Genomic DNA, 14,432 nt, shown 5'->3' with positions numbered 1-14,432 from the left:
CAAGCTGTTCCTGGCTATAAATAAATAAATAACACAGGAAAGAGAGACTGCCCTGAGTTTGGAAATTTGTACTAAATGAACCCCCAAACTTAGTGATGTTACTAAACCCCTTTCTTCAAGACCGATTTGGTGCAATGTCATTCAAAAGTGGGTGTAGAGGTGAAGTGGCCTAAAATGATTGCTTGGAGGGGGGGGGGGACTGTCTTGTTTCTCAGAGGCTCTGGGCTTTTTATAACCCTTTTGGGATTATTCCTGAGAGGGCGGAGGGGGGTGAGGGATAGGGAAGATGCTTGAGAAAGGGAGCAGAAATGGAAGGCAGGACTCCCTGGGCCAGAACCTGGCCTTGAACTTGGGTCTCAGTGTTGGGTTTGAACACCCAAAATGCAATGGAAGGATTGTTTCTTTGGCCTATTCCAGGAACTACTCAAAGGGGAGGTTTTTGTTCAGGGCCAACAGATCCAGGCTATGAGATGATAGTAGCACGGAGAGGAGAGAGAGGGGGAGAGAAAGCCGCTCCTAAAACATGCTCCGGGTAGGGTGGACTTCACCAGCCCAGGACAGTAGTGAATAGTGTGGTGGAGTGATTATCTCAGCAAATATCAAGCATCATTCCAGAGCAAGGGGTTTGTTTATTTAACTGTTGAGTCATTATCCAAGACCAGCTGGCATCAGAGTTTACTTGTGTTTTGTTGTTGTTGCCGTTTTATTTTGTTTGTTTTGGTTTTTTGGGAGGGGTAAGAGGGTCAGGGTTTTTTTTTTGTTTGTTTGTTTGTTGCTGCTGCTTCTGTTTTTGCTTTGCAAGAAACAAACAGGCAATCCCAGGAGGGATATTTCAGAACAAACCAAGAGGAAAGGGAGGACCCAGATAGACCCCTTAGACTTCTCTTTACACCCAACAGAATGAGAAGTCACTAATGAGAGAGGTAGGGAGGCCCAATCTGTACCAATCAGAGCAAGTGTCTGAAACAAAGCATTTCATCCAGGCCAGTGCACTTTTCTAGTGGGCCCATTATGCCATGGTTTCCATCAAAGAATGCAGCAAATTCATCAATATCAAAGGAAGAGAAAGTTGCATTTTTGCAACCGGGGAAAAGAGGAGGGTAGAAATGGCTTGGGATGCCTTTTAGTACAATGCTGTGCACATAGTAGGACTCAATAAATAATAGTCGAAGGGTGAATTCATATATGCAGGGGTCACTTAACCCATCAGAGAAGAACAAACGTAAAACCCTACAGTTGTGCATATACATTTTCCTTTGGAAGTTTAGGTTTGTTTCTGTTTGGTTTATGTCATTTTCACTTTTAAGATGAGACCTGGGTTGGGCAATATTTGATGATATTCCTCTTCCTTCCTTCGTGTTTCACTTGTCTTCCCCTTCTGACATTGTGTTTTAGACATATGTTCTTAGAATTGCTCTACCTGCCACTCTTTAGGAGGTAAAAGGCCTAGGAAGTGGCTGCAGAGCTTCCCATTGGAAAAGAAAAGAAATAAAAAGCTAGTGAAAATAAAATAAAACCGTAAAGCAAAGAATATGACTCAATGAGGTGGAAACCGTGGCCGCAAAGAATATTTCAGGGGATACCTCGTCGATCGTTACACAAAGTATAAAGCAGCATTTTTTGTTTCTGTGATTTCACGATGTTACAACGTGGCCTGACTGAGATATCAGGGAATCCATCGGTCGCAACAATTGATGACGCTGCTGCTAGAGTTTATGAAGTATCCATTGGCTCAATTCAAGTGAGCCACTTGTGGAGATTGCCATATGTGGTTGTCAGTAATAAACCACAGTTTCTTCTCTGGCTTTTATTGAGTTCTGTTTGTTCTAAACCAAAAACAAGGCAATGGGGGGGGGTCGTTTATGGTACATGGGAGGACACTGGGGCTGCCAACTTGAATTCAACTGTCACCTTATTTAATGTGTGGCCCCAAAATCATTTCATCTTCTTTTTTGTTGGGGTTACACACAACAAAAAAGGATGCCATTGCTGACCAGTGTAGACACTCATTCTGTATATGGGGGATATGTGTTTTATATCAAAACAGCATGGTAAAAGCCACTTAGAGAAGCCATTTGTAGTCATCCATCAACATGTGAGTTCTGACAATGAAAATTCAGTTCTCTCTCACAAGAATGTTTTCCTCTTCTTTGTTTTCTTTTTTTTTTTCAGTTTTATCGAGGTATAATGGACAAATAAAATTATAGGATATTTAAAGTGTGCCACATGATGGTTTGACATACGTATGCGTCATGAAAGAATTCGCCCAATCAAGTTAATGAACACGTCCATCACCTCACATATTTACCCCTTTTCCTTTTTTGAGAACATTTAGGTTCTACTCTTTTAGCCTTAAAAATACTTCTGTTTTAAAAAAATGATTGTGTTTGAACTTCCAATAGGAAATAAGATGATTTGCCTTTTGTGTTTTTGTATGCTCTAGAAATCCTCACCAGACAACTTCCTGTTTCCTGAGAGTCGTTACCTGATCAGCTACAGGGATGAAAGTTTTGGAGTTGATAGGAGGGATGGTCATCCTCACCTCTGTGTTTTCGGCCTGTTCCGCACAAAGTCCGATGACTGTACTGTGCTCTGCAGACTGGTTCATGGTCACAGTACACCCCTTCTTGTTGAATAATGATGTATATGTTCATTTCCATGAGTTACACATGGGCCTGGGTTGCCCTGCCAACCACGTTCAGCCATACATGTACCAGTTCACCTACCGTGTCACTGAATGTGGCATCAGGGCCAAGGCTATCTCTCAGGATATGGTTCTATATAGCACCGAGTTGTACTATGTTTCAAAAGTTACCTCTTCTAAGCAGGTGATCCCAGTATCATGTGCAGCTCCCCAGCAGTCCCCATGGCTTACTCTGCCCTGCTCCGCGAAAGTAGCCAGTGGCACAGGAACCACAACCCAGAATGGTGAGGCATGCGGTGAGGTGTTCACCTTGTCACAGTCCAACCAGAGGCCCAACTGCGAATGCCCACCTTGTGTGTTCAACGAAGAAGAGGATGCCCAGGCCCCATGTCACCAAGCAGAGGCTCAGGAGGGCCAGCTTATGCAACCATCTTCCCTTGTTAATATTTCTGAGGATTGGTCTCTTCACTCAGACGATCTGATTGGGTCCATGTGATCCCCAGGTTTGAGGTCTCCTGTAGAGGCTCTTTATGACGTTAGTATATAATATTTTCTAGTATCAGACAAATAAGTGTTCTGGCATCCCCTTTGTGAGTGCTTTTGAGAGAGGACAACTCATAGTAACTTCATGAATAAAGCTTGCTTATATTTTTATATCTTTTTTAAAAGAAAAAATAAAATTTTGATGGCATAAAAGCATCAGTTCAGCTCTTTTTATTTAAGAAGCACACACATAACTTTTACTATGGGCCACACACTGTTCTAAGCGCTTTACAAACATGCATGCCTGGTGTCTTCTGACTGGGATGATTGCGCTCTCCTTGAAGGCCCCCAACTGAATCCCTCCCTCTGTGTCCCCATTTCACTGAACACGCTGCACCACTCAGCCCTAGTGACGAACTGCGCACTTTCTTACTTTGATCAATGGCCGTATCACCTTTCATTCGGGGGAGGCACGGATTCCAACCTGGTGATTTATAAACCACCAGTGGTTCTAAGAATTACTCAAGTCACTTCCCACCAACTAGATGGTAAGCTCCTGAGGCCAAGGGCTGGATCTTCTGTTTAGCCACAGACTGATAGTGCTTTGGAAGGAATTTTATTCCCCGACTTTCATGATCAGAAAGCTTTCACCCAGGTTTGGCTGTCCATTCACTTTCTCAAATACTTGGAAAAGGAGAATAAATGCATTCGCCAAACATCCACTGAGCGCTACTGCATTTCAGGTACCGTTCTAGGCATTGAGCTCAGACAGTGAATTGAAACTGAGCCTCAGAGAAATTGAGGTCACACAGCTAATAAACAAACAAATAAGTAAACAACGATACATCGCAAGAGCAACGAATGCCATGAAAAAAACTTAAAACCAGGTAATACGAGAGAAGCTGGAGAAAGGGTCAGAGCGGACAGGGACCCTGAGGAGTCATTTAACCTGAGTCTTGATGTGAAGAAGGAGCCAGCCCTGGCACGATCTGAGAGAGAACATTCCAGAGAGTAGAAGCATCTCATTTAATCTTCACCACAACCTTGAGAGAAGTACTCTTACTATATCCGTTTTACAGGAAACAGAAGCACAGAATGATTAAGAAACTCGCCCAAGGCCACATACCTATTAAGCAGCAGGCACTGTTGGGGCTACCTGGGTGGCTCAGTCAGTTGAGCATCTGCCTCTTGATTTCAGCTCAGGTCATGATCCCAAGGTCATGGGATTGAGCCCCATGTCGGACTCCGCACTGAGTGGGGAGCCCGCTTAGGAGTGTCTCTCTCCCTCTGCCCCTCTTCCCCACTCATGCTCTTCTCTCTGTCTCTCTCAAATAAATGAGTAAATAAGTAAATAAATAAACAAACAAATTCAGAAGTAATTAGAAAGCAGCGTTAGCACAATGTACGTGATATTATACACAGTGGGCATGATATTATAGTCATTCAGCACATGAGTAGACATCAGAAATGCAGTCGTTGTGTCAGATCTGTTCAGGCCTCTGTAACCAAGTACCATAGACTGGAGGGCTTGTCAACAACAGACGTTTCTTTCTCATGATTCCGGAAGCTAAAAATTCAAGATCAGGCCTGGTGACGCACTCTTCCAGGTTCCAAGCTGCTGTCTTCTGGTTGTGATGGAAAGACGTGATGGAAAGACAGCGAGTGAGCTCTCTGGCGTTCCTTTTATAAGGCACTAATTCCATGCACGAGGGCCCCACTCTCATGACCGAATCACTTCCCCAGGGCCCCACCTCTTAATACCAGCACCCTGGGAGGGGTGAGGATTTCAACATCTGAACGTGGGGGATGCACAGTCCATTGCAGTCGTGGTATTGAAGACACAACTGTTCATTTAAAAATCTCCTGCCCCTTTCTGAGGAAAACCAGATAAGCCCCCCCCCCAAAGCACCATATTCATCCAACGGACGTTTATGGAGCTTGTCCTCTGTTCCAGACACTATGATAGGTGCTGAGTGTGCAGTGGTGAATGAAACCAGCAGCCTGGTCAAGAGGAAACAAGTATTCCAGCTCAGAGAAAAGCTGTGCAGCGGATGTGAGCTGTGACCATCACAAAGACCACAGGTAGTGGGGCGCCTGGGCGGCTCGGTCAGTTTAGCGTTGTCTGACTCTTGATTTCGGCTCAGGTCATGATCTCACGGTCGTGGGATCGAGCACCACATAGGGCTCCACGCGGAGCGTGGAGCCTGCTTAAGATTCTCTCTCTCTCTCCCTCTGCCCCTCTCTCCTGCTCTCTCTCTCTCAAATAAGAAAAAAGAAAGACCACAAGGAGTTTAGTCCACTATGATGGGGAGGGGCAGTTGATAGTGGCAAGAAGTGAGGCTCGAGAGGTAGCAGCGCTTCCCGGCCTCGTCCTCTCTTCAGAAATTCCCAGATTATTAAACGCCACAACACACAGAAGTAACTCAATGCTGGACACGTTAGACCTGGGTCGCCACGTGCAGGCTGTGTGCTTCACAAATGCAAGGAGCACTTTTCACCAAGACACCCCCTGGGGTTGTGCAACGAGTCAGCCTCGGAAGAGACGCCAGACGCACATGGTAATAAGAGTCGTTTCCGTGTGCCAGACACCTCATATGTATAATCTCATCCAATCCTCACAATAGGGCTGCAAGAGAAACATTGGTTTCTCAGTTTTGTCGATGAGGAAACTGAGGCTCAGGCAAATCGAGGCCACGCAGTAAGGAACGTCACGCAGATTCAAACCCAGGTTTGTCTGGCTCCAAAGTCCGCTTTCTCCCACTGTACTCAACACGCCCTCCCCGAGAAGAGAAGCCTCTAGCTGGGTTGGAAGATCCAGCCCAAGATCCAAGGAAGATTTCCTTGTAGAGGTGGGCAATGACCCCACTCTTAGAAAATGAGGACGAGTTAGCTGGGCAGAGAAGAGGACGAAGAACATTCTTGGTGGGCACAAGCACTGGGGCAGGGTGAAGAAGCACACTGTTGGAAGGTGGACACTTGGGGGCTATAGCTCCAAACCAGGCGAGAAGACGTGTGGAGCCGGATGGCGAACGGGTCAAAGGGTGGGAAGAGATGAAAATGAGAACTATTTCAAGTGAAGAACGACAAGACTTCGTTCCTTTTAGCCTACAAAACAGTTACATGTGGATATAAGCCCCATTCATGATTAAGAGATCAATTGAGCAGTGTAGGCAAATTTGGAGGGTGGAAAACTCCGGAGCACAGAGAGCAGCCTTCATGGAGGGCATCAGACTTGAGCTGAATCCCGATCTGTCTGTGACAATGAAGGATTGAATCAAAGAAGGTATCACCATTTCGAGCCTGAGAAGCTCAGAAGACATGGCGAGCTCTGGATTTAAGTGAGGAAATTGGAGAGAGGCGAGAGGACAGGGGTGAAGATGAGTCCAGATTAGATGTGTGGAGTTTGGTAGATGATAGTAACATCCCAGTGGATGAGACCAGGAATTAGCTCAAGGAGTTGGAAGGGGTAATTCCTGGGAGATACGGCCTTGGAGAGGTCACGTGCATACAGGCAATCAGGACCACAGTGTCAGAATTCCCTAACACTTAATATTCAAGGCACAGTTAGGAAAAGAAGCAGATACATCAAAGGAGACCAAGCAAAAGTGATCAAGAGATGGAAGGAGATGAGTCAAGGTGGAGTAAGCCTAGTCACCATGGAATTGGGAGCCTTTGAACTAGGCCATAAAGCCGAGAGAGAGAATTTCATTAGGGGACGTTGGCGGGGAAGGGCATTCTAGACAAAGAAAACAGCAAGGACAAACACGCAAAGCAACATGGTGGTCAAGAATCAGATCTTGCCCGGTAAACGTCTCGGTATAATTAGGCACGAGTTGTCAGAATTTAGGAGTAGTCTGCACTCGTTGACTTGGACGTGTCATTAGTTAGGGAGAGCGTACTGCGGCCATCTTGGCTGCGTGTCCCTTCTGCACTGGACCGCCTCCTTCTTGAGCACGGGGCACCCTCTCCTACTTGTTTGCTTCTTTGGTTCGCCTTTCTCTTACACGGCCCTTGGTGAAGGTACTCAGTCGGTGCTCAATCCCGTTGACTGGTACCGAAGAAGGGGCGGAGAGTTCCTAAGCATAAGAGCCATCCCAAAGACGGGAAGATAAAATTGTTGTAACCAAAAAAATGCACTTTGAACTGGCTAAATTATGTACCTTTTGAAAGGTTTATTTCTTTATTTTTTTTGGTGGGTGGGGGGCGGGCAGAGAGAGCGGGAGAGAAGATCCCAAACAGGCTCTGTGCTGTCAGTGCAGAGCCCGACGCAGGACTCGATCTCAGGAACCATGAGATCAGGACCTGAGCCAAGACCAAGAGCCGGAGGTTTAACCAACTGAGCCACCCGGGCACCCCTATTTACCTTTTGAAATGCCACGCTTAAAAAAAAGTATTTTCCTCCTTTACTGTGGTAATATTCACTCCATTTTGGAGGGGGTGCGACATAAAAAAAAAAAAAACCTTCCACATAGTGTTCATCATATTTGTAGTAATAAGAAGAAATGTTTTATTGCCATCAAAAGAAATGAGAGTTTTCACCTTTCTTTCGATCTCTGGAAAGCCAAAATTATCTGAAACCGTTTGTTATGGTAATTGCTTGTCAAATATTTAAAAATTAGAGCCACGGGGCACCTGGCTGGCTCAGTCAGAAGAGCATCTGACTCTTGATCTTGGGTTGCAAGTTCAAGCCCCATGATGGGTGTAGAGATCACTTTTAACAAAAATTACAGAGGGCTCCCGGGTGGCTCAGCCGGTTGAGTGTCGCACTCTTGATTTTGGCTCAGGTCATGATCGCAGGGTCGTGGGATTAAGCCCCATGTGGGGCTCTGCACTGAGTGTGGAGTCAACTTGAGATTCTCTCTCTCTCTCTCTCTCTCTCTCCCTCTCCCCCTCTCCCCCACTTGCACTCGCTCTGTCTCTCTAAAATAAAATTTAAATGTAAAAAATTAGAGCCATAATCTGTACACTTAAAAAGGGTTAAAATGGCAAACATTATATTTATTTTCACCCAACTTTTTAAATCACCAAAAAAGATTAGAGCCATAATGAGATTTTTCATGCATAAAAGGAGACTCAAAAGTAACATTAAATTTTTGGTTCCTATAACCTGAAAACAGCAAACCAAATTTTTTTAAGTGTGTAAAGTATATGTTAATGTCAAGGGCAAAAAGTCTTTTATCCCTAATTTTAACCAATAGCACATTTTGGAGATGCACGAAAGCCCCCCATCCCTGCATCCGTCCACCAGTAATGATAGCCTGGTGAGGCATTACACTAAGACCCTGCTGTTCAGACACACACGCGCACACACATACACACACACAGAGGCACACACACTGTGTGTGTTTATAAGAAATGCATTATCAAGGGACAAGTGTTTATTATAAAGAGAAGACTTTCAGAGAACCCACTTTAATTCTAAGCAGTATTAATCCCTATGATTGATCTCTATGATATCCCACTTAAATTGTAATGATAGGGACGCCTGCTGGCTCAGTCAGAAGAGCGTGCGAATCTTGATCTCGGGGTTGTGAGTTTGAGCCCCACGTTGGGTATAAAGATTGCTAAAAAACTAAATAAAATTAATAGAAAGTAAATTGTAATGACAGTTATTTCCAAAAAAGAGAGAAAGAGAGAAGAGGGGGAAAGAGTGGAGTTAGAGGGAGAGGGAGAGGGGAGGGGGAGGGAGAGAGAGAGACTCAGCTTTGTGATTTTCTACAACTTTTTCAAAAGAAAATAAAGTATTGGGTCAGATTTTGGCTTACCAACTTACTGTCGCTTATACAATCACAAGACACTCTGTACTCGTTATCTATTACTGAACAACAAATCACTCCGAACCACAGCCATTTGTGATCTTACAGCATCTGTGGGTCGGGAATCTGGCACAACTTAGCTGGGGCTTCTCGCTCGGGGCCTCTCAGGATGTGCAGTGAAGCCCTCAGTGCAGCTGCATTCACCTCAAGGCTCAACTGGGGTTGGAGGATCCACTTCCAAGCACGCTCAAGGGGCTGTTGGCAGGAGGCCCCAGCTCCCCTCTGTCGGCCTCTCCGTAGGCTGTCTGAATGTTCTCGTGGTTTGGAAGATGGTGATGATGTTCCCGATCATGATGATCATCATGGTGATAGAAGGAAATGAAGGGGAGGGGAGGGGATGGAGGGGAGGGGAGGGGAGGGGAGGGGAGGGGAGGGGAGGGGAGGAGCCCACACTAGATGCCGCAGGCTTTTTGTAATCCAAACTCAGAGGTGACATCTCGCTTCTGCCATATTCTGTTTGCTAGAAGCATGTGTCCAGTTCCAGCCCATGTACAAGGGGAGGGGATTACACGCAGCGGGGAACACCAGGAGGTGGGGATCACTGGGGACCGTCATACAGGCAAACCACAAATACATTCTTCAGCTTATTTATGAAAATACAGTGAATGGCGGGACACGGACCGGGTAGGGAAACACATCATCTGTCACTGTACCCTCGCCTTGGTCAGTTCTATTTTCCTTCTCCGGGGAAAACAAGTCTTACAAGCCGCAAGTTGCAGGACTGACTGATTGACTGGTGAAAAGCGTCCCAGAGGAAGCTTCCATATGTTTTTATAAGGGGACATTGATGACAACAGTTAAAGCCAAAGGAAAACAGTATACAAGGTAAATCAAACAATATGCACGGTGATACCGGGTAGAAATTCTAATGTAGTTTCCAATGTCACCCATGTTAGGGATCATAAAAATTCTGTCAACAATCTTCTCACGCAGTACAACTCAGACCAGGCCAACAGTCTTCCAAATCAAGAGGCAGGGGGTTTTGCTCATGGATTTCTATATTGAGAGCAACACAATTTTTCCCCATCACTTCCTACTTCCGGTTTTGGCTTGCCTCTCATCCAACTCACCAGCATCTGGCTTGGCCTTCGGGGAAGTTCTGGTGACTTGCCCGAAGGGTGATGCGTGAAATGCAACTAGCTCACTGGTTGCTAACCAGCACTGGCTGAGAGGCGCTCTGGGGTCAGGAGCAGGTGGGAGGATTGGGGGCGGGCCTTCCTAAACAGGTTTCCAGAAGGGAAGTGACAGGCTGGCCTTTTCCTCCTTTGTCAGCCTTCATTTGTAGGTGTCCTCCGACTGGTAAGGGGGACTTGCTCTGAGACAGAGAAGTAAATGCTAGTGCCAGTTTTCAGATGTAAAGGAACATACAAACGCCCTGCCATTCTCTCCGAACGACTGCCATTCGAAGGCACTTATGGTCTACAGTTACTAGGAGGAATATTTAAATTGCCCAGGCTGTTTTCAGTGTTATTTTAACTTTGTCACACACGCCCTATTATATAAACACCATGCTAATGTAAATTATTCACCTCTTAAAGTTGCTTCAAAATTTTTGACTTTTAGCCAAATACCTATTTCAATACACACACACACACACACACACACACACACATCTTTAAAAGAAAAGTTTATTTTCCAAGTAATGCCCATAGAATATTTGGTCTGTTTTCTAAGCCGCATTTACGTAACAAAAATACAAAAAAAAAAAAAAAAAAAAGGCTGGTGACCAAGTCTATGCAGCGAGCGAGACTGGTTTCTTTGGGGCTAGAGGAAGTCCCTCCCCACTACAGAGGATGGGTCAATTTAGGGACAAACTGACCCAAAGTCAACCTCCATGACCTTCCCACACCAACTCCCTATAATAATTTACAGTCTGCAACCAAAATAAAATAATCTCTTCTCAAAGCTGCCTCCTTAAGTGACCCAAACTACAAATTAATTCTCGTTTTCATTTCGCATTTCATTGTCTGCTGAAGTTGTGCTCCACTGGGGTGGAGATTCTATTTGGATTATATTCTGATTATATTCAGATGCACCTGAACTCTACATAGCTTGTGATATTTCGGTCACGGCATCTATGGGGACACTCCATTCCATCAAATCGGCACATGATGCGAAGTTTCTGGATCCTTTCGATGATTTTTTTTTTTTTTTTGCCTGATATTGACTGGTATTTCAAAACATATTTTTACGAGTCATTTAACAAGAAGTTGATCAACTTTGAAGGACAGTCAAGTTCTAGTTGGGGAGTATTTTGATGTGTGCACGCGCAGTGTGTGAGAGAGGGAGGGAAGGGGGGAAGAGGGAGGGAGAAAGAACACTATCTGTTGTATTTGCCTGCCTACTATGTATCAGGAGATGGGCTAGGCGTGCAAATACAACAGATAGTGTATTTCCATCGTGTCTCTTCCCTAGGAAGAAAACTCACTCCCGTGTGGCATGGAACATAGCACATTCCGATTATTCAGGTCATCGGAGGTTTGCCAAACTCCATCTTCCCTTCAAGGACCAGCTTGACACCTAAAAGTATATAATGATGGGCCGCCTGGGCAGCTCAGTTGGTTAAGCATCTAGACTCCTGATTTCGGCTCAGGTCGTGATCTCACGGTTCATGAGACCAAGCCCGGTGTCAGGCTCTGTGCTGACAGCAAGGAGCCTGCCTGGGATTCTCTCTCTCTCTCTTTGCTTGTCCCCACTTTGAGTGCATTTTCTCTCTCTCTCTCTCTCTCAAACAAACATGAAAAAATTGTTAAGTATAAAATGATGATGACAGGTTTTCAGGAGAAGGTTTACAGGACTGAGTAGCTAATTTCAAAGTAGATTAATTCCATATTACTAAAGGAGAGGTGTTTCAGATTCAGTCCCAAGGGCACCAAAGGCCACCGAAGCCAACTGTTGAGGATGTTGGCCAAAATCTTTACCACCAGCAGGAACCTTCTCACTCCCTCCACTTCCTCTTATCCCTTCTCAGGTGTGCCTTTATTTGGCCAATAATATGTGCTGGACACCAGATGAGGGTGCGAGGTAAAATTGTGCAAAGTGCTAGGAAGAGACTCAGAGCAACTAACTTTATTAACATGCTCGGACAGGGCAGGGCAGAGGCAGTTAACTCCACTCTGAGGTCATATGAGAAGGCTTCAAGGAGGAGGCGGCCTTTGAGTTGGGCCTTGAGGGATGAGGAAATAGGAAGAACAGACATCTCGGGCAGGGAAACACAAAGAAGGTGCGGCCGGAGGGTGGGGGCACAACCAGAGGGGCAAATTGGAGCCAGGCTGAAGAGGGCCTTGAAGGCCACATTCAAGGGTTCCCTTTACTTGTGTGATTTTTGTGCCAAGGATTACATTTCTTACATCGCTTACATTTAGGCAGAATTGTGTTTTCAGAGTAGAACTTAGGGGACCCCTAGGAGGGGGGCAAAACTCAGCTGGGAGATGAGCGGGGAGACTGAGAAAGTGACCTTGGTGACCCAGCGGCACAGATCGAGGGTTTGAACTAAGAGACAGGAGTGGAGGAGAAGGATTTGGTTTTCTTTTTTCTTTTTCATCTTCTTTTGGTCTCTCTTCTGCCCTGGCTCTCTCTCTCCCCCTCCTCCTTGTCTGTGGCCTAGGTATCCCCTGGGGACACTGGACTAAGAAAAATGCTGAGCCCTGGGTTTAGGGCAAATGCTAAAAATGAAAACTGGGTCTACACGTCCAGCTGTATTCCATGCCGATGGATGGGGCTAACTCTGCTCAGTAGCTACTACAAAATCCCACCCGATTTTAAACCCAAGACTTATTTTAGGAGACAGGAAGTGAAAAAAAAATGACATTTTCCACCAGTCCTAGAAATTCTGCCTATTAAGTCTTTTTTATTTTTTATTTTTTATTTTTTATAATGCCAGCAGTTACGTTACAGGGACAAGAAGGAGAGCTGCCTGTAAGTCCTGGATCGTTCAGTGTTAACAGCTTTAATGTAAATGTTTCAGTTAGACATATTGACTTTTCCTCCTTCCCTATTTCAACAAAGTATTTCATGGTTTGGAAAACACATCTCGGTTTGAAACAAAGATAGCACCCCTTAGCACCCTTCAATTTCCTGTTCCCTCCTCCTCCCTCTGCCCAGCAAGATATTATTTGCCCCCAGGAGCGTTTTCCTTTATATAGCAAGATCCTAAAAGTGAAGTCATTCAGACTTGGCAGAGCTCTGTGCTTTTTTACGGGACCTCCTTGGTGCTGATCACTTTGGGGCTTTTAAAACTTTATTTGTATAAATGGAGCAACCAACTGTCCGAATGCACTTCAGCTTCCTGAACACAATCACATTTGACGTGTTGACATTGATCTATACTGGTTTCTTTCCCTTCTCTCTTTTTCATAATCGGGTAAGACTCAAGGAAAGTGCTAGAAGTGTAAGGTTAGAAACTGATGATCATAACGTTTAGAGTGAAAGCAAGTGTCAAAACCTAGCCTGGGACTACACTTGAACTCCTATCCTTGTACATAGGAGATGGGTTTTCTATCTCCACATCCCTCATTGCACTTTGCTCTATCAGTTCATACGCTGCACAAAGTCATGCTCACTTGTAGGACAGTGACACTGTAGGGCCAGCATGGAGTAGCGAATGAGGCCACCCTGTGCCCCTTCATTGTGGCCTTCCTTTGCGCGAAGGTCCGATCATTTCTGTCATCTGAGACAGTCTTTGATTCAGTGGGCAAAAATCCAGGAATAATTAAGACAATAATAGTACACACCCAACAAGAAAAACATGCCGTGTTTAAAGAAGAAATCCCTGCAGCACTGAAGGCAGTGATTCTGCGTCTTTGAGGATGGAAAAGAGACCTTGAAATCAAAAGCAACAGCCATCAAGGATTTACTAAGCTCCTCTTTGGCAGAAAGGAAAAATGTACTAATTCATTCTACTTTTTCCTGGTGAGATCATGGGGGTGGGAGAAGTTTAAGATTTGAATTTTTCCCCCAAAGTTCTAAGTTTTGCAAAAAGCAATTTTTTTTATCATAACTAATTTCATAAAGTGCAAAAATTACCAAATGGCCCTATCTTTTTTTGTTTAATCTGACAGATTACTGCTCGCTACTAGCCTTTGCTTGAACCCTGAAAAAAAAAAGCCTTTACAAATAACACAGTAGAAGCTTCATAACACGATCCCGGTTGTTTTCTTTCTGTTAAATCTGTAACTCTATCCTGATTTTATCTCTCCGAAGACTTCTGGATATTTACAACATAAGGAAAGTCTTGTTTACCTAACTCAAGGCCTTCATGAAACACGTAATCATAAGAGACATTTCTATTTAAAATGAACATGCCAAGATACAGACATTTTCTTTACAACTCCTTTCTCTAGGACCTATTTCCAAACATCCACTCGCAATGGCTTTTCAGAAAACACTTTTCCAGAGATTACTCCAAATACCTTGTTGTGCGTAACTTCCTTGCTGAGTATCTCCAGTCTAGAGCTAATTTATTTTTCTCAGCTGCACTTTCAGACCCT

The 14,432-nt window shown here is 44.7% G+C and overlaps 2 protein-coding genes across 3 annotated transcripts in view; both read left to right on the top strand.

Annotated features, from left to right (window-relative positions):
• PABIR2 (PABIR family member 2) overlaps positions 1–2,569 on the top strand; it is a 203,717-nt gene extending 201,148 nt beyond the window's left edge. The window contains exon 11 of one of the 2 annotated variants that reach the window (XM_019824324.3): positions 2,444–2,569. In XM_019824324.3, coding sequence (XP_019679883.1) covers positions 2,444–2,489 — 46 coding nt within the window. In that variant the 3' untranslated portion in view covers positions 2,490–2,569. The remainder of the gene's footprint in view (positions 1–2,443) is intronic. The other variant, XM_019824326.3, reaches the window with a different exon arrangement.
• PLAC1 (placenta enriched 1) lies at positions 2,502–3,343 on the top strand. Its single transcript, XM_019824327.3, has one exon. It carries the CDS (start codon positions 2,502–2,504, stop codon positions 3,138–3,140), a length of 639 nt encoding a protein of 212 aa, XP_019679886.1. The 3' UTR covers positions 3,141–3,343.
• Positions 3,344–14,432: the final 11,089 nt, after the last annotated feature.

Source organism: Felis catus, chromosome X, assembly GCF_018350175.1.
Source record: "Felis catus isolate Fca126 chromosome X, F.catus_Fca126_mat1.0, whole genome shotgun sequence".
Taxonomy (NCBI): Eukaryota; Metazoa; Chordata; class Mammalia; order Carnivora; family Felidae; genus Felis; species Felis catus.
Note: the sequence above shows the minus strand (reverse complement) of the source record. Positions and strands in the feature narration are given on the sequence as shown.